Below are 22952 nucleotides of genomic sequence, written 5' to 3'. Positions count from 1 at the left end.
ATACCGCTTGCGTGGTCTCACACAACTTTGCCATCTGAAAGGAAACCCATCTGTTCATCACGCGACTTTGAGGAATGGCGACGAGAGGCGACAAAGTGACAAAGTTAATCACGCGCGCGCTATCCGATCAAGCGCAATAAGGGGCGTTGAGGTTTTGGGTTCTCAGTCAAATACTTTGGGTGTCGGTATTTATGTCAAGGATGAGAACCAGGGTTCCATTTTTGCTTCCCTTTGTCGAGGCACTTCAAACAACTCTTGTGTGACCGTCCTGGAGATTGCCCGACGAAAGCGACCTCACCGCATTGTTGATTGTCCCTTGACGGTGGACCCCCGTATGGAACAGTCCGCACGCATACTTATACTGTTCCAAACAGCAGTACCGGAAATCGATTAACCTCAACGTCCGAAGATCATGCAAATCGTATCTCTTCTAACTAATGGTACATGAGATAACTTGCTGTAATGGTTTGTTTTTCCTTCTGTGCCTCCCCTTCTTTCCCTATCTATCGTTCTCCATGACTGAAGGTTTAAAGTTTGAATTTACGCGATGCTGTCCTCTTGTTACCTCTGATGTGTTCACCTCCCGAAGCCCATCCTAAACTGGGAAGGCGGGGGTTCTGCTCAATGTCTGCCGTTTGAGCTCGTCTCGCTGTTCGTGTCCCCTGTGTGTCGCTCGATCTCCTTTGAGTACATCGACAATCTGCGCTGATAGTCACTTTCTTGTAGGACTGAGCGTCCAGCCACCTCACCCAGGCGGCCCTCTCCCTCTTCACCAGCCGTTCCTGAGTCGGCGAACGAGTCTGAGGTCCCGGAAGGGCCACTGCTTCCCTCGCTAGGGCGCGGCGAACTCAGCGATATGATCTTGGAGAGCCTCGACATGAACGACTCCCTTCGCCTAGCGGAAGCCTTGGTGTTTCGCTCTGGCTCTTCTACATGTACCACCAGCTCATGTGTAGCACCAGAGGGCTGCCCCCATGAGAAGCTAGAAGTAATGTTTTTCTTTGAAAGCAGAATTCATCGGATTTGTCTCCATTTTCTCATCACTGCTCTAACCTAGCATTTGACTCCAAGGCTTCTCGAATCCAGGGTTGCCCAGAGAATATCCGAGTGCTCCCAGCCTTTTGATTACCTCGTCTTTTTTCGGCTCATTCTCTGGCGAGACAGACACTCGCATGAGATTGCACCGGTCCGAAGAATCGTTATCGTCCGGGCGTGGACCAAATTGCAACTATCAGACACCCTTTTTCTACGAACAGACCAAGCCGATTAACAGATGAAGCTGATTGGAGGGTATTGGCAGGACAAGCTCACGATGCGATTCGAGACAATAATACATTCACTCTGGAGGGCTTCTGCTCAGGTGTCTATAGCCGACTGTTGTTGACTGTTTGTTGGCTCATCGTGTATGGCAGGATAGCTCGAAGTCAGGAGAGGGTGTCGCTTGGTATTGGGATGAGATGAAAGTTTCGCTTCACTGTGGCATGAAATCGTGGTCGGGGCCTTAGACGGACTGCAGAGAGTGGGGGGATCGAGCAGCGTATATATAGCTGTTTCTGTGCAAGAATGCTGTATAGGAGGAGAAGCAGCTTCTTAGCGTGTGTTGGGGTTGACTCCGTCAAATGAATGGAGGTTGGGCGGATGGCGCGAGATGGGGTCACTGTGAAACAAGCTCTCTTCGGCTGACTGTCACCAGCATGATCGACGTTCTCGGTTCTCCCATAACAATATATGTCGAAATTGCCGACATTCGTATGGCCTGTACTTGACGGGTCCGCCCATACGCCAGGATAATCAGTCACGGATGACCCTAGGTCAGGTGCAATAGGCGTGAAGACGAAAGAATTGCGACATCTGTTGTAGTGATTGGGAACTGGCGATAGTATTGCTCCCCTAGCGATCGGTATGACTGCAGTGGTGTTGGAACGAAAGCATGAGTGACGACAGGGGTGAGTCGTCCTCGAGATGGCGTCCGCCATCACGAATGATGACATCGACATCTCGCGATTGTAGTCTGGGTAACTTTCTACGTTGTCTTTGGAGTGGTGGCGAATACAGTCAAGCGATCAAGGGGTAGTCCGCTGATCAATTCCATCACGATGTGTACCGAGTTGCTTTGCATATGAGATTCGGGATATGACCATATATTCACGCAACGCCGCACAAGAATGATATCTCTCTCTCTCTCTCTCTCTGAGCAATAACATGATCATTTTTCTGGAGTAAGTATTTTCTGAAGGGGAACAGGAGGAGATAATGTACACTCTATGGTCCCTATTCGCAGTCACTAATTGAATTATCCTTGTCCTTGCCTTTGAGAATTTCTTCCTATCGCTGGTGTCTCTCCGCTTGTTGTCCGAGTCCAAACTTTTACCTCGGTGCGCGGTTGTTGGAGTTTCCTGAGGATGGGTTCGAGGTAGCATACACATTGGACGTCCCTGTTCCGGGTCCGGAGCGACTTGAGGCGGGGTATTGACCAGAAGTTGCAGTTGCAGCTCCTGAACCCATCGAACTGTAGTGGGATGCGGTGTCTGCTCCTGTAGATGCACGAGAGAGTGGCCAGGCCCCGAGTGTTAGTCGAAAGGGCGAGAATGAAAGTTTTGGAAAAGAAGCAAGAGACTTACTCTGTGAGCCGGACACATCTCTGCATAGTGGTGCGATATCAGTGTTTCACCATTGTAATTTAATGAGCTGCGTTTTTTTGACTCACGGTGCTCTGTGAACCTGGATGATGAGTTCCTGTAGATCTGGAACGGACGTTTGCCTCTCCGAAAGCATCCTATAGTATGTCCTTCGACTGTTGTCTTGGAATTGCTTCGCTGCACCGAGCTCTTCGTAGCGTTTGATGACAGTCGATTCAATCACCGATTCAATCAGAAGTTTGCAATTCGCATAGTATGGACCGTAGTTCTCCAGACTCCACGAGTTGTTGATTGGACCTGGATTGTTGGGCAGAGTCGAGTAGCCCACAGCCGTTACTTGCAACGCATCCTGATCCGTCACTTTAAACAACAGATGGTAATTGCCTTCTGCCTATAAGGAGGTCAAAGATCTGTCAGTACTTGGGCGCATATTGCAATATGCCTCGACTAACGATGTCGTCCGGCAGGAACGAATGCTGTTGTGGGGTCGCGGTAATTGCTCCTGTTATCCTATCGTAGGATATGACTGGAGTAGGCCTGAGGGTAGACCGTATGCATGTGGTGAGACACTCTAGTAGAGCTGGAATGTCTTGGTCAGGGTCTTCAGTAGGATCGGGAAACGTCGCAGTCATCATGAGGGTGGACATCTTGAAGGATTTGCTGACAGCGTGTGGCGAAATCGAGGACAGTATTGGATTGATCAAGGCCGTCAAAAATTGCAGTAGGACACCATAGTTGGCTGTACTGCGTATTTATAGATAGCCGTGGTACACCACAGCTTCGACTGGACTAAATTTGCTACTCAATGCCTCCTCACGGACTGAAAGGAGAACAGAGAGGGTCAGGGGGTCCTTTCCCCAAACTTGCTCGATTAATGAGGCCTTTCCCCAATCTCTTTCGATCACACGATACGACGCCATACACACCTCGAGCCGGATCGTATATTCCCTTGTCCAGATCCGGCAGCCGCCACCGGCATTGCATCAGCGTCACACCACTTGCCGTCGGATTATACCGTCACACTAAGCGGGTGTGATCGATATGACGCTTTTTCATCAAGATATGGGGCTGAACAAGGGAATCGTGATCGTCTCATGAATTATCCGATGCCGAAATGTACATTAACAATATCGACTCTGCTGCGGTACAAACCTGACAGACAAGATACGATGGACTCGGATGGCGTGTTTTCCGCGGCATGTGGAGAATGTGAACGAAACCCGCTGTTATCGGGCGAAGGTGTGGGTGCAGGGGGGTCTTACGGCGGCTCGCTGGGATTAATAGATCTGATGTTATCGTTGTGACAGACTGGGAGAAGCGCTGAGAGTGGAGTGGAGCACGTAATATGGTGACATTTCGAGGAAATGCGACGACAGGGTTAATCGATCTGGGTTGGTTGAAGAGGCTGAAACGAGGAGGCGGAGCGCGCAAGATCACGTGATACTGCCGAGGGAACAACGGAACGCCACCCTGAACTTGCCGTAAGGCCCGGGCCGAGGCCGATTCCCAAGAGTCGAACGATGAATTCAACAATTGTTGCCAAGATCGCAAGATCTCGATGCAGAATCGTCTTGACATCGACGAGATCTCAAACAACACCAGATCTCCCTCATAATCGTACAGGCAGCATCGGCTTGCGTCTGCCTATCTGCCTATACCTTCATAACTCCACACACCGCATACCCCAGCCTCGCGTGGCCTATTCAAACTCGGCCACCATCTCTGGCCGCCGAAAGATCATCGCCCCCGTAAACCCTAGCTTCTAATCAATCATCGATCACCACCATGCCCCGGTCTTCGTTCGTGAACCTCTCGATAGGACTGCTACTGCTCCTAGGGGCAAATGCTGTAAATGCTCAGAGGTCGTATTGTGCGGAAGACCCGTTCGTGAGTCCGGGTCGTCAGCAACAGGCAATACCGGGATCGTGCTTGTTTACCTTTTGCCTATTGTTTCGTATCTCATTATAGGCGAACCCAAGCGAAGATCGGTGAGCTCTCCCATATAGCATACAAGTTTGTTACTGTCATACTGATTCATGACTCTGTGATTTCGATCTCGATCCTGTTCACTCGACACAGATGTAACCCGCTCCGATACATCCCCGTCATCTGGGGTGCTATCACCGCGCTCGTCCTCTACTTTATAGTCGCCATCCTCTTGACCGTCCGTAAGTTCGGATCGTTCAGTCAATGGTATGTCATCCCGCAAGAGATAAGGAGCTGATGGATAGGCAATCTTGTCCAGAATTTTTCCGGTATGGAGGGAAATACTTCTTGTGCCTCGTCATCGGGTGCTACTGTGAGTCTTCCTACTTCCTATCACAGACTATTTGTCTTGCTACTGTCCCTCAAGGCAATGAGCTAATGTTAATCTTATTTCTTCACATCGTAGGCTATGGTATTGGGCTGTGTATGAGGATTCCGTTCAGGTCCGACCCGCATAACACGACCATTTACATCGTACAGTACTTGTTCATTGTGCTCTCGGTGAGTTGTCTGGGCACAGGGCGGTGTGTAATAGCGCTTACAGAGGTTGACAATATACTGCGTCAATGTCCATTCGGTAGCCATGTGCTTTCTTGGCAGGTAAGCAAAATCCCGGTCCGCTCTTGCTTGACACGATCTACGACTGACCAAAACCACCCCCATCCCGAAACTCAGGCGACTACATCCTCCTCGGCCGGATCGTCTCCCACCTTTCCGGCGACCGACACCTCCGACCCGTCCGCCCTAACAAGGTCACCCTCTTCTTCGTCCTCTCCGACGTGGCGACCTTCCTGATCCAAGCTGCTGGAGGCGGACTATCCATCTCCCAGAAACCCGCGATGAGGGATGCGGGGCAAAAGATCTTCTTGGCCGGGATTTGTCTCCAGTTGGCGAGTTTCGCGTTCTTTACTTGTCTCTGGGCTTTGTTCGGGATCCGAGCGTGAGTCTCTGTGGTTGCGCGGCTGCGTATGATCCAAGGCAAATGGGGCTGATCATGGATGCGATGGCCGGTCGCAGGTATAAACGGGACCCGGAGCTTTGGGGGATGGCTTGGTGGAAACCCCTGTACTGGGCTCTCGGGTTCACTTGTGCCATGTTTTTGGTAAGTCTAGCAGAGATTATTCTTTTCTTACGTGATATCGACGATCAGGAACACAGCGGCTGATCATTAGCGAAACGTCCTTTGCATCGGTTGTGGTAGATCCGAAGCGTCTTCCGCGCGGTCGAGCTTAGTGAAGGCTATACGGGGTATCTCGCTACGCACGAGATTTACATTTACTTGTTGGATACCGTGAGTCACTTGTCTACTTCGAAAACTGACCGCTTTCCGACCGCGTAGGGGCTAATATATCGCCCCAATCCCGCTAGCTGCCTCTCTTCTTGGGAGTGACGACCTACATCTACTTCTGGCCGGCCAGGTACCTCCGGGCCGACACCAAAGTCATCAAGGACGAACAGGACATGTCGTCTGTGGATCACGCTGCTACACCAATCCCTGATCTTACACAAACCGGTGAACGACCGGTCGAGGCCGTACAGGAGGTCAAAAAGTAAAAGCCTTCCTCCAAGGTAGAGTGGAGGATAAGGTCTCTGCGTGCATAAAGGTTTCACCCTCCTCGCTTCGACGGCAGGATCTAGTAGGCAGGAAAAGTGTATGATATATAGGTTGTGGTGCGTCTTGAGGTTGTTCGTATATACCCTTTGGTGCGATTCGATAATCAACACATATCAAGGCACTACGATGGTCGCATTCAAGCTCATGCATCAGGTACTCATAGGGCTCTATCTGCTATTTATGTCGTGCATATTAGGTTCGAGTGCGTTCATTTGCTGATGACAAACTACTTGTGATATGGCCTAGCCAAGAACCTCACTTTGACAATATGTTGTGTTACGTTTCGCTGCCATGTTCATCCGGCCAGTTCAACCTTTCCCAAGATTGAGTTCCTCTCTGTCTGACAGTACATTTTGCGCTCGTCTATCCTACTCGGTCGTGGTCATAACAGGCTCGTCCCTCATTCTTAAAACAACCTTGGTACCAGCAAATTCTTCGTGTATGTGTGTGTCGTTATTGGACCGGGCTAGGTCGGGTATTCGATATTCGCTTCGTGTTCGTCTGTATTTCTTCGCCGACTTATTGTCCGGACGTAATAGTGGGCGTGGGAGGGACGACCTCGATCTCGACGTCGTCCGCTCGAGGGATCTGTATGTGTAAGGGCGCCGGCACTGTCCCCGACGAAGAGGCTGCCGCTTGCTCTTCCCTTGCCAAAGCTCTCCATCCGGTACCAACACCCGCACCCTCATCAACGCTAGGTCTTGCCGTCGAGCCTACGCTAGAGCCTCTCGCTCTACCCATCCCAATCCCAGAGTCGATCGGGTTGCCATCCACATCCACCCTGACGCCATATTTGCCCAGACTATCCGTGCTGCTGAGGAACTCCACCTGCTTAGCTGAAAAGCCCGCTCGTGGTGCGTCGAATGAAGATCGGATGAGGCTTCCCGGTAACGGCCCGGAGATGGGTCCGTTGAGGTTGATCACCGAGGACGAGGCCGAGATAGGTGTAACTGCTCCAAAGGAAGACAAACGGCTCGAGAACCGGGTCATCGGCTGAGAGTTGTTGATGTTGTTGTTATTGACGGAGAGGAGGGAGACCTGGCTCATCATCCCCGGCGTAGAAGCACCAGAGACGTTTCGCATGGACGAAGCGTTCGACCAACCTCGGTTCCGACCCGTGCTCGTACCCGAGGTCGACATCCTCATCAGCCCCGCTCGATCATCGTCCGTCGCCGTAGAACCGGTGCTGAATCCACGACGATGTTGTTCCGCCCTCCCACCCGTCAGACGGCCGACAAACGCCCTGAAACCGCCTCCGCCGGTGGCATTGGCATTGCTGCTGCCAGTGCGACCACCAGCTGGACGTGATTCGGGATCGATATCGAAATCAAACCTCGGTGGGGGCACGGCGGTATCGTAACTGGGCGCCTCTCCCCATCCTCGATCGGGAATATCAGACGTCGACACGCTAGACGCTCGGGTCCGACCTCGGTCAGGCGAATCGGCTGCGGGCGAGGTGGTCGTGCCCGTATGAGTCTCGTCTGAGCGGACGTCATTGTCGTTGTTATCATGGTCGACATCCGTCGAGCTTTGACCGGGTTCATCCTCCTCACGGAGCAGCTGAGAGCTAGGTCCAGCGTTATCTTGATCGTCCTCGTCCTCGTTCTGACCTTCGACAATGTCCGTCTCCTCGCCTCGTCCCATCTGTCTCAAAGACTCTCGTTTCCTATCGAATCAGAACGAGTTCGTCCGCAAAAACACAACCCGGTACCATCAGCCACTATCCGCTCAATGCCCGCGTACTAGTTGAGGGGGAAAAAGCGACGAGGGACCGCGGAACTCACCGAATCAAGACGACATCCTCCGCCCCGACATCTTCCTCGTACAGCGGTAACGTCTGGGTCGACCGTTGAGACCCGGTCCGGCCCCACCTCCTACCTCCACGTGTGATCACTCGGCCGCTCACAGCTGGAGTCGTCGTCGTTGTAATTGATGTTGTTGTAGTATTTGTCGTGGGTACTGCCGGGGTGGTATTGGATGTCGGCGTCCCACTTGAAGCTGCGGCGCCCCGACCCGAACCCAAGCCCAACCCTCTTGCGATCCTCCCACCTCTTCCACCTCCGTTCGCATGGTTGTTCCCGAGGTGTAAATGCCTAGCCAAGATATCCGTCAACGGGTCCCCCTGCCCCGGTACCCCGTTGATCGTACTACCGTTATTGTTCGTCGCATTCGAATTCGAGGTAGAGGTCGTCCGTGTCCGGCCTCCTAGTCCGTGTCCTTGTTGTCGGGGTTGTGAGGAGGATGCACCTGGGCGTAGGGAAGAGAAGAAGAAGGAGACCGGATTACTACTCCGTTGGGCCGTCTCTGGTCCTGACGTAGTGGTCGAGACAGGTGACGGTGGTAAGCCGATAAGGATAAGAGGGTATGGGATACAGTACCGGATCTTGTGCGAGGTTGCTAGCCGGCTGCGGAGGGTTGGGGATGTCCGGATCTGTGTGTGCGCAACAAACGAGTTCGATTGATCGATTGAGTGGTGGGAGATCAGCTTCAAGTCGCGTTACGCAGATATCGACGTATCGTAAGACGAGGTTCAAAGAGCCGTAGAAGCAAGGGGGTCAAGACCGGTGTAGCCATAGTCGATGCACTTACGACAATGTAGTTGACAAGCACGCACAGGACGATGAAGTACACGGGTACCAGGTAGATGGCGATGGACGTCATTTTCGCTGCGAGCTGTTCAAGGTAGTATACTTTTCTATCTCGACAGATCGAAGTGGTAGAGGATGGGGACAAGAGACAAGAGACCTCGACGAGAGCCTCTTTTTATGGTGGAGGGGATTGAAAACGATAGGATGGGGTGATGTTACAGAGATCAGAACAGCTATAGATATCAAGAAGCTGGGAGCATACGAACAACAAAATACGACGATAGCGGTGCATGCGAGTACTCTGGTCATGCATGGGCGGCCGGGCAAGTGCTTCCTTTGCGCTGATTGTTCCATTCTCTTCACTCCCACGTTCCATCTACCATCCCGGCATCCTCCGTATGTACCCGACTAGCCCGAGAACAATCGACATGCGACATTCTTACTTGCAACTTTACCTTGTATATCTGCACTTCCCCCTTCGAGTTGAAGCCCCATCCAGGTCGTTCATCGTTCAAACTCGACTTCGAGGTTGCATGAATTGCCAAAACCCCCCCCCCCCCCGGGCCGAGCTCGGGGGCTGTGCTGCTGCTATCGCATGACGTAAGACGTAACGCTAGCAGTTTACTTCCGAGATTTACTCCCGATCAGCCAAGGCGACGTTCAGATAAGGGAAAGTGACGATACTGTACGCGACAATGATGATGTCCCTTTGCCTTTTTAGCGTTTTTGAGTTTGGTCTGGGAAATGTCCCTTTTCGCTATCTTCGGTCAAAGTTTAGCTTTTTACGTGATATTACGTAATTTTGTGACGTAAAAACGCTAAAATTCGAGATTTTTTGCCTGGGACAGCGGGACATTTGTCCCTTTTTAGCTGGGACATGGGACAAAAAAGGGACATCATCAATGTCGCGTACAGTAGATCATGTCGATGTTCGATGTTCGAGGTTGCAAGTCATGTCGACCTGGACGTTATTGCAGAGCTCACTGAGAGTATGGTCAAGCCAGACGTAAGAGCCCGTCAATCATGCTGATACGAAATAGAATTCTGCATCCCAGGGCTATATGGGCTTCCACAACGACCCATCCCGCTCGATGCCGGTACAACTCTTCTCAATCCAAACCTCCGACTATCGAACCGAAATCGACCTCAACATCACCTGACTCCCCGCCTGATGGTATCCCAACGTTCCAGGATCTCGGTCTTCCGACGCCTCCTCCTTCCGCTCCGTTATTTAGTAGAGAGAAATTGTCGGATGAGGAGATCAGGCGGACGGGAGGGAATCTGGCCAAGCTCATAAGGGATTCTATACGGGTGGGTCTTGATACGAGATAGGAGACTACCGGAGTCATATTCTCCGTTGTAACAGTTGTGTAGCTACTGGACCCTTACAACCCATTATCGTATTACGACTCTCTGACTATCACAAATTGATCTTTGTCTCCGTTTTATGTTGCAGGCGACGGGTCCGATTCCTTTAGCATACTACATGCGACTATGCCTAGGACATCCAACAGAAGGATATTACACCAGAGACTACACGCAAGGTTCGGTTTCGGCGGGAAGTGCGGCGGCTGCAGGTGAATTGAATGATTTCGTTACGTGCGAGTGGAGGAAGCGGGCTTGGGGCTGAGTTTGTTGGTCCAGCTTCAGGTTCACCTGTATCAACATCGTCACCACCGACAGCCCCAACTTCAACATCATCGACATCAACATCATCAACATCGATAACAGATCAAGCACAATCGAAAATCCTAGCCGAGATCAAACAAGACGTCTTTGGCCGCAAGGGGGATTTCATCACTTCCCCCGAGATCAGCCAGGTTTTTGGAGAGGTCAGTCCCAGCCCTAAGCTCCGAGCAGTGAATGAGGAGATCAGAGCAGGCTTGCTAAAATCTTCCCTCCTGATCTTCCTCCTTCCGAACCCCCTATCTCTTTTTCGTCATCGATGTCCACGGCACGCAGCTGTTAGCACTCTTCTTGACGACCGAATGGATCGCGCAAGGTCGACCGGGACGGATCAGGCTGGTCGAGCTCGGTCCGGGGAGGGGGACTCTGATGGACGATGTCTTGAGGGTGAGTTTTCACTTGTTTCTACTGGTACACTTTCCACAATCTCAGGTGAAGCACAATCGACTGAACTAAGCGATCTATCTCTGGCACGTTATGATATACCCGCGGACAGACATTCGCGGCCATTCCAGCGCATTCATCGCCGCTGTCCAAGCTGGAACAGATCTGCCTGATAGAGACTTCGTTACCGTTGAGGGAACAACAAGAACGGAGGATCCGGGATCGCTTACGAAAGAGCGGGAGGGACGTCAGGGTCGGCGATGTTGAAGCAGAGGAAGCCGGTGGCAAGAGGAAAGAGGGAGAGGTCGATCTGAGGTTTGAGGAATGGATTGGGAAGGTCCCGGTCGGTAAGTGCTGATAGGGACGGCTTATCTTGTTGATCTAATCATCTCATCGCTGACGATTTGGACGAATAGACAAGGACGTCTTTACCATGGTCATCGCCCACGAGTTCTTTGATGCCCTGCCTATCAACGTCTTCCAGGTGAGTCTTGTCGCAGAGTAGACGCCGCTCGAAGCTGTAAATGATGGACTTTAGGCTGATATGCTGTGATGTCATCAGAAAACGGAAGAAGGTTGGAGAGAGGTCTATGTAAATGTGGATCCTGGTTGGACGGCCAGTTCTAGGTGAGACGATTGGGTTAATGGTATTTGCTGCTACATCTTTTCTGACCGCCGAATCGCATCGAGAAATAGCGCCGAACCGTCAACCGCTGAAACGGACCCCTCGTTCCGCAAACCAAACTCCGGTCTCACCCTTGCACTTTCGCGAACGAGCTCGACGCTCTCCCAGATCCTCCCAGCCACATCGCCCCGATTCGCCGATCTGGCTGTGGGCGACCGGGTCGAGATCAACAAGGAAGGTTGGGAGATTATGAGGATGATTGGCGAGCTGGTCGAGGGCAAGGTGGTCGACCAGGAGCGGGGCTGGAGGGAAACGTCAAGTGCGAGCGATTCGGAGGGAGTAGGTGGGGTCGGGTTGGTCGTGGACTATGGCGACGAAAAGGCGTTTGACAATTCATTCAGAGTCAGTACTGGGTTCCGCCTCTTTGGTTTCAATCAACTCACAGCTGACATGGTCTGAATGTAGGCCTTCCGAAGACACGAGATCGTACACGTCTTTGATGATCCGGGTAGCGCCGATCTGACCGCAAACGTCGACTTTGCCTATCTCAAAGAGTCGCTCGAGGGTGTCGGTAAGCAAATCCAGAGCAGCTCAAGTTGTCCAAGCGACCCAAATGCTGACTCATCATTGTGCTCGCCCAGCCCACCCGCATGGACCCATGACGCAACGAGAATTTTTGATCTCACTCGGTCTCGCACCTCGACTAGACAAACTGCTCAAGAACGCTCCTGATAGGGAACGCAAGTTGGAGATCGCGAATGCCGCCAAGAGGTTGATCATGGAGGACGGGATGGGCGGGCAGTACAAGGTCATGGGCGTGACGCCTGGATGGAGGAAGGGCAAGGGGGTCTATCCGTTCGAGGTGGTCGACCAGGCGCAGTAGAGGAGGGACAGAGGCGGCGCAGAGATAGATGCGGATTCTAACGTTTCGATGTCTGCATGCGAACCGTGTGGCGAAAGTTCTTAATAGCCCATCCTGACCATGATCGCGGTGCCGACTAGAACCCCAGATGATATAATAAATATAACACAACAACAGTGAAAAGATGAGCCAACAGGAAAGTCCAAGGGGGTGCCTGAGGGTAGAGGCTGGGGTATACAACAACTAGGACTAGGAGACCGGGCGTCTAAATGAGATAGGTCGGTACAGGTGTGAGGAAGACGAAGATAATGCTGGTGTTGATCTTGAGCGGATAATGCTCGTGTAAGAGGTCGTATCGAGTGGAAGGTTTGGTTCCGAGGCGAACAGGGAGTCGAAGTTCCGGCTGCAATGACGGGGTGATGAGATGTGCAGGTGCTCCTAGCGGAGGTCCAGATCCTAATGTGATCTCCCCATTTCCCCTTTGCGTCCTCCCACATGACCGAGGCCCCCCTTCTCAAACGAAGAATCTCTATCTCATGACCCTATCCCGCCCTTCTATCTTCTCCTAGCCGGCCTTCCACTCCTCCTCCTGGCCTTCTCGCCTCCCTGCCTGTTCTTTCCCTTGCGTTCTCCCCTGATCGGCATGCCCTTGGAGACTCGCCATTCTTCTCGACGGGACATTCGATCGCCCGAGGTGGAGATCTTCTTAGGGGTGGTCGTAGCGTCCATGTCTGATTGTTGAAGAGAGAGAAGGAGGAAGAGCACGTAAAAAGGTTAGAGGAGGAGTGCCGCGAGGTAAGAGAAGTGCGAGGCGGTGGTGGTCTTGCTCACCTTCATCTTCCACCTTGATCGCCTCGTCCTCGATCACGATCTCGTCCCCATCCTCGTTCTTCTTCACCTCCTCGGGCTTGACGCCCTCGGGTCCGTCCTGCTCGACCTTGCGCTTCAATAGCCTATCGCTCAGACGCTGGATCCTGTCCGTGTCGTGTTGACCGTACCACGATTCGGATCGTTTGAGACGACGAGATTTGGTCTGAGCTTTGTTTCGGAGTGATTTACCCATGGTTGCAGAGTTCTAAGGGTTTGGTTGAATGGCTAGATTCGGGGTGATGTTTAGCACTCGGAGTTGTACAGGTTATCGATCTCGACCTTGACCGAGGTTGCCTGTCGTGACCGAAATAATTTGTGAGAGGGGCAAGGGTTGGAGTTACCTCGAGATAGATGTGCACCGCGGATAGAGTAGCTAGCAGTCATCGCTAGTCGCGCGTCTGAGCCCGAGAAAATCGGAAACACTCGGAGCGAGCGAATGACATGTCAGTCGATTCGACTATAACGTTGGTACGTTGGTCACATCCATCCTGGCCATTCTTGTCTCCCCCAAACACTACTCATACCATCTCTCTAGTCTCCATCTAATCTTCCGTCAGGTCAGTCAATCCACCAATTCGACCGGGAGGGGGAACCGCCGGAACACGCCGTACTGACAAGCCACGACCCTCGTCATAAAACAGCTCTCATCATGTTCGGAATTCAACGTGCCATCGCTCGATCATCTCGACCGGCCTTCAGGGCTGCTGCCGTCGTCAGGGCTCCTACCGTATCGGGTGAGTCGGAACGTACCAGGCGGAGATTCCGGTGGGAGGCGGTTGGAAGATGGGACCGGAGCTGGGGAATCGAGATAGCTTATTCGGTGCGAGGAGGCTGATCTTTGGCTTGTTTGATCTCGATGCGCTCTATGGCTCCTCGGAATGGCGTCTGGATCGTCCGCACACCTTTCACCAACCGTCTTCATTCTCTTTGATCAAACTGCGTCGCATCTTCTCATCATCGATTCCGATTCCCGACGACGCCCGCAGCCATCCGATTCAACTCTGGCGGCGCTCACGCCCACGAGACCGAATCCTACGAATCCTTCAACCAACGTTACCAGACCTTCTTTAGCAACGTCGAGGACGTCTTTGAGCTCCAACGAGGCTTGAACAACTGTTTCGCTTACGATCTCGTCCCCTCCACCTCGGTCATCGAGGCTGCCCTGAGGGCGGCCAGAAAGGTCGACGATTACGCGACCGCTGTCAGGATCTTGGAGGGTGTCAAGGAGAAGGTCGAGAACAAGGGACAGTATCAGGCTTATTTGGACGAGTTGAAGCCTATTATTACCGAGTTGGGTGAGTTTCGGCGGTATTGCAGATTGCGGTTCGAGGCAGGTAGTTTTGCGTGCGCGGAGGATTGGCGCTGATCCTTTGCACTTCTCTTATCCTCATCCTTCCTACTCGCCTTCTTCCACCTCTGACTCACGCCAATCGGACTCTCAAATTCTGCCCTTTTTGGCCCTATTCGATCCCGAAACCTATCCACGTCCCCTATCCCGTCACTCTCCACCCCACATCAGGCGTGACCACCAAGGAACAACTCTACAACCTATAAACCCCAGGATACTGAAAATGCGGGTATAGATGGGAAATAGAGGAAAAAGAAAAAGGGGACGGGCCGGCTGGGGCGCGGCGAGCCACGAGGATCGAGAGGGGGATGTAATTGTTTGACTTTTCGGTGGGGAAGATACGATGAGATGAGATGGAACGCGATGGGATGAGATCGGAGTCGGATGGGGTTGGGAAGTTGGCCCTTGAGACGCTCGGGATGGCCGACGTGAAGTCTGCTGGATTGAGATGTGAACAGGCGGCGCAGCTGGAGGAACGTCCTGCCAGGGCAGCTGCTCTCGGCCGCGGCGCTTTGCCTGTCACATGACAAATGGAAAGGTCTCAAAAGAGCTGGCCTATACCTTCGCTGAGCCCTGAAGTGGGTCTGACGGGAGTGATGTCTTTATCATAATCGAGGTCACGATCAAGCAGATTGCAAATCACGAGGGCATCTTTGAAACAAATCCGAACGTTTGCGTGAAAGCCCTTCACCACTTACTGCGGGAAATTGTTGCGTTTCATATGACCGAGTCCTGGTTAATCTCAGGTCAACGTATTCTGATCAGATTGCAATCTTGAATGATCTCTCATTGTGGTGAGCTCATAGGCATTGAGCTTGGGTTTGCTGCTCCTACCAGCGAAGCTGTCGTCAAAGAAATCGTAGAAGCCCTGGCGGATGGCAGCTTCCTTGCTATCTGCTTCATCGACTTGAGACTGTCCACCGTGGCGTCGCCCACCTTTGCCGTCGTCATCGTTGAAGAGAGTCCCGAGTGTCGCCCCGCCATTATCGTCGTTGAAGAGGGTCAGAACTGGTGTGAATCGCAAACATGATGCCTATTATGTTTATCATCTTATGCATGGAAAGGACGAGATCAACGTCGAGACCATATCGGACTTCGAGCACTGTGTCGTGAGTCACGAGTAGCAACAAAGGGTACAGCAGGGCTTACCCTTAATAACGATCGAAAGGAACTCGCCATGCCGGGAGAGAAAATTGAGCTGGTCAGGAATGGGAAGAAGATTCTGTACGCCATTGGTGATCTCGGTTAAGTCCAAGAACAAACCTAGCCCGATCAGCCGTCCTTGAAGAGATATTTGAAGAGTACAAGGGGGGACCAATTTGTCTTTGGCGCTCTTGAAAGATATGGCAAGACAAGCCTTCCTTTCATGAATTCACACCCCCTCGCCTTCCTCACAGGTATGTACTCGGCTTGCATCAAAGGCCCCTATCTGTCCAAACAGGGGTTGTTATGCTGTCTTGGCTTTCATTGCATGGAAGCGAAAAACACCAGCAATTCGCCAGGTTGCAAAGTGGTGAATGGACGCTCGGATATACAAGTGATGGCATGGAACGTGGTCAATGGCGAAGCTTTAGATTATATACATCGCAGAATGCTGAAAGTGCAAGGATTGCTACAATGTTCAACCGGACTCGGGTTTGAGCTCTTTAGATTTCGGTTCCTCGCTCCATCACGAACATGCTGGGGGGGGGGGTTCGCCATCATCATAATGGATGTTGAGACTAAGCCGATCCGGCCTTCTCCCTATCCATTGTAGCTCGTTTGCACATCCACCCGACCCAATCTTTGATGACGGCTTGGCGTTTCGCATCGTCCGCCTCGTCGATCCCGACCTATTCACATTCGACACGCAGTCATCAGCTTCTCTGATCCGCCCCTGATACCCCAAACTTTGCCCAGCTGACCTTGGTCATAACATGCTCGTACCCCTCGTAGATCTTGATCTCTTTCTCCGGACTGCTGATGCGCTCGTAAAAGGCCTTGGTGGCGAGATGCGATGTCGCTCGATCCTTGTCTCCGTGGATCATTCGAATGGCTGTGTGTATGAATCGTATCAATATTGAGCGCGATTTATTGTTACGAAAATCTAACTTACGCAGCTTGATCATTTCGGCCTTCTTCTGTAATTCGGTGAATCCGTGCAAGAGAGACAACCCGGTCGACGCTCGAAGCTTTCCGTGGTAGGTAAGGGCTATAATCACGCGATCATGTCAGCTTGCCGGTACTAGTCGAACTATAATCGATCACCCGTACGATCTTCGCCGAACTCTCGTTCGACCCTAGGATCGTCGCTGACTTTGCCTGTGACGGGGAATCTCGGAGTGAGATCGGGTACGCCTGTGGGAAGTCAAGCCATCTTGACTCACCTCTCACAGCTTCCGCCATGGGCAAGCTGGCAGCAACCTTAACGAGAGCTTTGGCAGCGAGTTCGACCAAAGCGTTCGGTCGAGAATCGGCAGCGACTGTATGAAACGGAGGGCGGGAACGACAGATTAGCAGCACGTCCTCCAGATAGCAAGATCTATGGGTTTACTGACCTTCAACGAGAGGACACAGCACCATAGCTCCGGCGATCTTGGGCCGATACTCCTTCTTAGGCTCGGCCGGCTGATCCCCCACGCCGCTACCCGAGCCGGACGAGATGATCTTCTCTACGTCTGAAGTAGGAGGATAGGTGATGATATAATAGAGAACGGTCCAACCTCCCATCGACGCGCTGTTCGATTACAAGTTAGAGATCAACAGGGGGTATCAGAGATGCAAGAAAGATTGAGACTCACCCAGTGAGGAAGACTTCCCGTTGTTTCCTGCCATCAGCGATGTCCACTTCAATCAGATCTTTGGCCACGACGTAAACGGCAGCCGTCAACAGATGAACGTCGGTCAAGTTCGAGTGGATTCCGGTAGAACGGCCGTACTGCAGGACAGCACGTTCAGATGAAAAGCTGTGCCAACTAGCATTAAGCATGTACTCACGCTGGGAAGATCCGGGACGATGACCCTGAAGCCCTTCTCGAGGAAATAACGGCAGTGAGGAGCGTATCGAGCACTGTTTATTCTTTGACGGCGTCAGCCTAAGCTCCTTCCGTCACTTCACTCCGCAACTCGCCCATATTCATTCAGACCTAATACGTATAATGAATTCAGTATATTCTGCAGTCGAAAACATAGGAGAGGCAAGGCGAGCACTCACCGTGAACGAGTAGAATATCCACCCCAAGCCCTTCCTTGCTGGTCAAACTCTCTTCTTGCATCTCCCACGACTTGTAATACACCCATCTTCCTCCTCTGATACGCTCCTTGCTCAACTCTTCAGGCACCAAGGTGATATCTTCAGCAAATTCGATATCCACACTATCCGGGGCTGCCCGTCCGTGCAAAAAGACTCGTCGTCGTCTAGTCCTGATGGTAGGATTATTGTCCAGAGCCTGTTCGGGCGCCCATGGCTTCGTGAGATACCTCCCGTAGGTAGGATCGGGTGGGGTGTAGAGCTTGAACTTTTGCAAGCCCGGCTCGATGAGATCCCAGACGACGCTCGGCATGTCGTGTTGATCGCGTGCAGTTGATGTTGTTGTTGAAAACGAGCTGCTGAATCTACTCGATCTTGGTTGCCTTGTGTCTCTGTGAGCAGTGGTGCTTGCGTGGAAACTTGTCACGAGTGTCCGAGTAGTTGTGATCTTTCTGATAAGTCTGACTTTGACGAGTCCAGACATGCAAAAAGAAAGGGAAATCTCGAATATCGATCGCCGTAATATAATGAAGATGAACATCTGACTGATCATAGCCGGTTTTAGAAAGTCTGGGCTGGTACGCGTAATCATCGCGCCGGGGGCCGGAATGACCGCAGGTGGTTCAGCGGGTTTGCCAATCTCATCTAGGACAGCTGCATATACTACAACACCATCCCTGCGGTATAATGCTCTAGGTGTGCGTGGAAAAGATTCGGCTGAACGTACTACTGTTACAAGGCTCGGTCAAGGCGTTGAGCTATCGTACCGTAAAAGGGGGTATATGCTTCCATGTCGAGCAATTCGTTGAGTTTCGGGGATGGTAGCTGCTGCATGGCGTTCAAGTGGTTCTCAGTAAAAGCAGGCTGGCGGAACTCAGTGGAGAGCAAGTGATGCACTTACCATATCTGCTCGTTCGTTTAGTGCAATACCTTGATGTGGACGTGCAGTCTCGATGGTAGGCTCTGACGAACACGGTCGACCCGCACGTTAGACCAGCTTGAGGCCTCCATCTGTGAACACCTGTGTGACCGCGGAGGAGACGGCCCGTCTCGTATCCCGAGCGCTGCTATTGCTCTTTGACGCCAACAAGCTGATGAAGACGCATGATCCGACAAAGACGGCGCTGAAAACGGTGTAAAACAGCATCAGGATCCTTCAGGGGCGTAGATGTCGGTCGCAGTTTGATCTGACGTATGGACTCACAATCTGTAGAACGTCGCCCGAGACAATTGCTTCTCCTCGTCCGATGTTCTGGCACTTGCGAAGATGGCTAAGAGCCGGCAGCTACCGGTCAGGACTGCCACATATAATATGAGCTCAGGGTAGGCTTACATCGAAGGTTCGGAAGCTTGCCCATGGTTCAGCTTATTGAACCCTCTCAAGGTGATGGATTGATAGATGGCAAGATCTGCGGGCGGCGAGCACGGCGTCTTGGCTCGTACGTGTTTGACGCTTGAAGTTCCTTGATCCGTCTCCGAGAGGGCTACAGTACGGTATTTGCCTGGATGAGCCTCAAAGTCAGCCGCCCTGGTTTCTCGGGTCATGATTCCTTACTTTTCTCACCTCTTGGATTTGCTCCCTATATTTCGAGTACCCCCTCCGGTCGCGACCTTGATGCTTGATCGAGAAGACTGATTGGCACAGGGAAGGATTCAGCTAGATACTAACGGAAGATCGGCTGGCTGTCCAGGATGTCCTATAACTTCGGAATACTGTGATACTCACAGTCAATAGCCTTCACACCTGCTGCAGCTTTGATATCAGAAGCAGAGAGGTAAGCCAGAGGCCCGGGACAGAGGTCGAGTTGGAAGAGGTTCTGCGGATATGGTTCGTGAGGCATGAGAGGGATCTCGGAAGCAATTGATCCCGCTGTTGACCTTGGACTGTTCGCTTGCCCACTGATCGAGAATGATGAATCACCCTTTGCCGGAGATTAGATTGTGAGCGGGGAAGAGCGAGCTGATTCAACCTCGCAAGAGTATATAACAACAACAACGACACCTTTACCTTTTCATTCCTGTTCATTCCGCACCTCCCTCTTCCTTCTCCTGACTCTAACGACAACAGTTACGACAAGAGGCTTCGACAAGAAGAACAATCAAGATCTATCATCGGCATTCACGAGGCCACCAGCCACTTCCTCTCAACAAAATAAACAATCACAAGATCAACAAGAACGACCGGTAATGACATCGACCTCCTCCAAATCGACCCTTCCTTTGAAGGGTATTAGCATCTCCACCTCGGGCCGTTTTTCAGGTACGACTCAAGGCGCCATCCAAGCTCGTATCACTTCGCTCGGCGGAACGTTCTCTACCAAGATCACGCCCGAGACGAGCATCCTCATCACCACGGAAAAAGACTACCAAAGCGAAGGAGGGAGTACGAAGGTGAACGCTGCGAGGGAAAAGGGAGATGTCTCGATAGTTGGACTGGCTTGGTTGGAAGAGACGGAGAAGACGGGGATCAAGGCGGACGAGAAGGATCATTCGTTCGATGGAGCGATTGGGAAGGCGGTCACCTCTACTTCCGCTGCAGGAGCCGCTATTACGGACACCGCTACAACCGCTACGACCACCTCAAAGACCCGTCAACCTCTCTCGTCAAAAGCGACCAAGGACAAAGGCAAGCGCAAGGAGAACCAAGCCGAAGCTTCTTCCGATGAAGGGGAAAAGGACGGGCCGTCTGAATCCCCTACGAAGAAGCTCAAGGGGGTCGATGGAATCGCCTTGCCCGGACCCGGAGATGCCACTGCGTTGAATGTGAAAGGCAAACCAAAATCCAAGACTACCGCCGCTGCCATCGATACCACGGACATTAGCGATGGCAAGGCTGGTCCATCTACCTCGAAATCCGTAAGCCTTTCTCGATTTCCAGCTTGCTGGAGACGTCCCGGTCGACCCAGCCTTTACGATTCTGCAGGACGCTTCTAAACCCGCCGCCAAACCCATTCGATCTGAAGCGAAAGTCAACGTCCCCGTCGGTCGGGCTCAAATTGCCAACGCCCAAAAGAAGATCCACGTTCCTTTGGACGAACACTGCCCGGAGACGGACTATCACGTCTATATCGACCCTGCTGGATTGATTTGGGACGCTTCGTTGAATCAGACGAACGCTAGTGCGAACAACAACAAGTTTTACAAGATTCAAGTGAGTCGGTCCTCCGCTTCTTACTATCGGGTTTGCGGGCTTTTGCGATCGTTTCAGCTGACGCTCGCTCCGTATAGCTCGTCCAAAGCCCAACCGGCTCGCGTTACCTCACCTGGACGCGCTGGGGTCGAGTAGGCGAACGAGGACAAAATGCGATGTTGGGCGGAGGGAGTCTGATGGACGCGATGAGTTGTTTCGAGAAGAAGTTCAAGGATAAGAGCGGGTTGAAGTGGGCTGATCGGGCTGGGGAACCGAAGGCGAACAAGTGTAAGTGGTAACACGTTCGGCGGAAGACTTCGGAAAAGTCGGGAAGCTGAAGTAGTGTTTTATCTTTGGTTAGACGCATACGTTGAGAAGAGCTATCAGCCGGATAGCGATGACGAAGACGACGAGATGGAAGAATCGGGATCGAAACAGAGCAGCAAGGGCAAAGAGAGAGCCGACGACATCCCCGATTCTTCGCTCGCCAAACCCGTCCAAAACCTCATGGAACTCATTTTCAACCAGAAATACCAACAAGACGCTCTGCTCTCGATGAATTACGATACCGAAAAGATGCCTCTCGGCAAACTCAGCAAGGGGACGATCAGTCGAGGGTTCCAAGCTCTGAAGGATCTCGCGGCTGTCATCAACACTCCCGGTCAGGCCCAAGTCGAACCCATCTCGAATCGATACTACTCGCTCATCCCGCACGCGTTCGGGCGCAACCGTCCCCCCATCATCAACTCGCACGAGCGTCTCAAAAAGGAGATCGAGCTGCTCGAAAGCTTGTCTGACATGAAGGAAGCTAGCGACATGCTCAAGGAAGCCAACCGCGAAAGTCACAGCGCGCATCTCAACCAGCTCGATCGCCAGTACGAGACTCTCGGCATGGACGAGATGGAGCCTCTCGACGGCAAAAGCGCGGAGTTCACCGAGTTGGCCGAGTACCTTACCAAGACTAAAGGCGCGACGCACAATCTCAAATACGCCGTACAAGACATCTTCCGTATCCAGCGAAAGGGCGAGTTCGAGCGATTCGACTCGAGCCCGTTCGTCAAGGACGCTTCTTCTAGCAACCGTCGACTGCTCTGGCACGGATCCAGGGTCACCAACTTTGCCGGAATTCTGGGTCAAGGTCTTCGAATTGCCCCACCTGAAGCACCCGTCAGCGGGTACATGTTCGGCAAGGGTATCTACCTCGCAGACATGTCCAGCAAGTCGGCCAACTACTGCGCCCATCATCAGTCTGGCGGGACAGCGCTGCTCTTGCTGTGCGAAGCCGAGCTGGGTGATCCGATGCTCGAGTTGACGAACGCCTCTTACACGGCTGGGGAGGACGCTTTGGCCAAGGGTATGAGTTCGACTTGGGGGAAAGGAAGGGTGGGACCGTCGAAATGGAAGGACGCCGCTTGCGTTCACCCCTCGCTCGCTGGGACTCTGATGGTACGGCTTCATTCGAGTTTTTGGGAGATTTGATGCTGATATGCTGACTTTGATGGTCCGCTTATAGCCTGATGTCAGTGTGGTTCCCGGCGATACCAAGGTCGACGGCGCTTACCTCCAGTACAACGAGTACATCGCGTACGACATCGCCCAAGTCCGACTCCGTTACCTCCTGCGCGTTCGCATGCAAGAGACCTACCAGTACTAGCGGGAACGCACCGGGAACACGATCTTTTGCGGATCCGACCCTCAAGAAACCTTCGCTACTTTCAATCGATTTTACCAATCACTCAATAAGACCCAGGTGCCAACTCGACATAATCACGGTTGCCCATGTGTCTCTCCCTTTGACGCGCCTCTTCGCCACTTCTCGTGTTACGACAATTACGCACTTTTTACGATGTTTCGTCTGTCTCTGTCTTTCTGTTATACCGGCAATGAAAGCCGATTGTGAGGGTGACATCAGGATGCCCTTTCTCTTACGTATTAATCCATCCCCAGCGGTATGCAGCGTGGCCTTCGGTTTCGTCTTCCTTTCAAAGAG

The 22952-nt window shown here is 52.3% G+C and overlaps 9 protein-coding genes across 9 annotated transcripts; 4 read left to right on the top strand and 5 right to left on the bottom strand.

Moving 5' to 3' along the window:
* Positions 1–1356: 1356 nt before the first annotated feature.
* On the bottom strand, positions 1357–3286 carry HD553DRAFT_322617 (uncharacterized protein; the record flags this gene model as incomplete). The annotated part of the gene is made up of 6 exons (XM_046181302.1): positions 1357–1553; positions 1685–1851; positions 2372–2534; positions 2622–2641; positions 2708–3030; positions 3092–3286. 6 exons carry the CDS (start codon positions 3284–3286, stop codon positions 1357–1359), a joined length of 1065 nt encoding a protein of 354 aa, XP_046038525.1.
* Positions 3287–4207: 921 nt separating this feature from the next.
* HD553DRAFT_281925 (integral to membrane protein) lies at positions 4208–6409 on the top strand. Its single transcript, XM_046178145.1, has 10 exons — positions 4208–4526; positions 4608–4627; positions 4719–4807; positions 4885–4938; positions 5032–5126; positions 5207–5225; positions 5301–5565; positions 5643–5727; positions 5827–5916; positions 5994–6409. Exons 1-10 carry the CDS (start codon positions 4425–4427, stop codon positions 6177–6179), a joined length of 1005 nt encoding a protein of 334 aa, XP_046038524.1. The 5' UTR covers positions 4208–4424; the 3' UTR covers positions 6180–6409.
* Positions 6410–9305, bottom strand: HD553DRAFT_307395 (uncharacterized protein). The gene is made up of 3 exons (XM_046179413.1): positions 8830–9305; positions 8025–8671; positions 6410–7906 (listed from the first exon to the last, which is right to left on the bottom strand). The coding sequence occupies exons 1-3, from the start codon at positions 8899–8901 to the stop codon at positions 6760–6762; spliced, it is 1866 nt and encodes a 621-aa protein (XP_046038523.1). The 5' UTR covers positions 8902–9305; the 3' UTR covers positions 6410–6759.
* A 331-nt stretch (positions 9306–9636) lies between these two features.
* Positions 9637–12673, top strand: HD553DRAFT_189107 (S-adenosyl-L-methionine-dependent methyltransferase). The gene is made up of 10 exons (XM_046177004.1): positions 9637–10139; positions 10285–10405; positions 10479–10660; positions 10791–10901; positions 11011–11245; positions 11315–11382; positions 11461–11525; positions 11595–11925; positions 11989–12094; positions 12165–12673. The coding sequence occupies exons 1-10, from the start codon at positions 9852–9854 to the stop codon at positions 12404–12406; spliced, it is 1749 nt and encodes a 582-aa protein (XP_046038522.1). The 5' UTR covers positions 9637–9851; the 3' UTR covers positions 12407–12673.
* On the bottom strand, positions 12552–13512 carry HD553DRAFT_307391 (uncharacterized protein). Its single transcript, XM_046179412.1, has 2 exons — positions 13217–13512; positions 12552–13116 (listed from the first exon to the last, which is right to left on the bottom strand). Exons 1-2 carry the CDS (start codon positions 13446–13448, stop codon positions 12941–12943), a joined length of 408 nt encoding a protein of 135 aa, XP_046038521.1. The 5' UTR covers positions 13449–13512; the 3' UTR covers positions 12552–12940.
* A 392-nt stretch (positions 13513–13904) lies between these two features.
* HD553DRAFT_328162 (cytochrome-c oxidase chain VI precursor) lies at positions 13905–14809 on the top strand (the record flags this gene model as incomplete). The annotated part of the gene is made up of 3 exons (XM_046181856.1): positions 13905–13989; positions 14242–14550; positions 14775–14809. 3 exons carry the CDS (start codon positions 13905–13907, stop codon positions 14807–14809), a joined length of 429 nt encoding a protein of 142 aa, XP_046038520.1.
* A 1069-nt stretch (positions 14810–15878) lies between these two features.
* HD553DRAFT_367497 (lysophospholipase) lies at positions 15879–18145 on the bottom strand (the record flags this gene model as incomplete). The annotated part of the gene is made up of 10 exons (XM_046184126.1): positions 15879–16435; positions 16508–16638; positions 16699–16794; positions 16857–16904; positions 16970–17065; positions 17141–17319; positions 17384–17520; positions 17580–17652; positions 17701–17728; positions 17797–18145. 10 exons carry the CDS (start codon positions 18143–18145, stop codon positions 16325–16327), a joined length of 1248 nt encoding a protein of 415 aa, XP_046038519.1. The 3' UTR covers positions 15879–16324.
* A 675-nt stretch (positions 18146–18820) lies between these two features.
* Positions 18821–19190, bottom strand: HD553DRAFT_340226 (uncharacterized protein; the record flags this gene model as incomplete). The annotated part of the gene is made up of 3 exons (XM_046182522.1): positions 18821–18956; positions 19037–19103; positions 19166–19190. 3 exons carry the CDS (start codon positions 19188–19190, stop codon positions 18821–18823), a joined length of 228 nt encoding a protein of 75 aa, XP_046038518.1.
* A 624-nt stretch (positions 19191–19814) lies between these two features.
* On the top strand, positions 19815–22912 carry HD553DRAFT_330939 (poly polymerase catalytic domain-containing protein). The gene is made up of 5 exons (XM_046181995.1): positions 19815–20688; positions 20756–20983; positions 21061–21250; positions 21324–22408; positions 22476–22912. Exons 1-5 carry the CDS (start codon positions 20020–20022, stop codon positions 22614–22616), a joined length of 2313 nt encoding a protein of 770 aa, XP_046038517.1. The 5' UTR covers positions 19815–20019; the 3' UTR covers positions 22617–22912.
* Positions 22913–22952: the final 40 nt, after the last annotated feature.

Source organism: Filobasidium floriforme (genome assembly GCF_021052385.1).
Source record: "Filobasidium floriforme strain CBS 6241 chromosome Unknown HD553scaffold_5, whole genome shotgun sequence".
Taxonomy (NCBI): domain Eukaryota; kingdom Fungi; phylum Basidiomycota; class Tremellomycetes; order Filobasidiales; family Filobasidiaceae; genus Filobasidium; species Filobasidium floriforme.
This window is presented reverse-complemented; position numbering and strand designations above follow the sequence as displayed.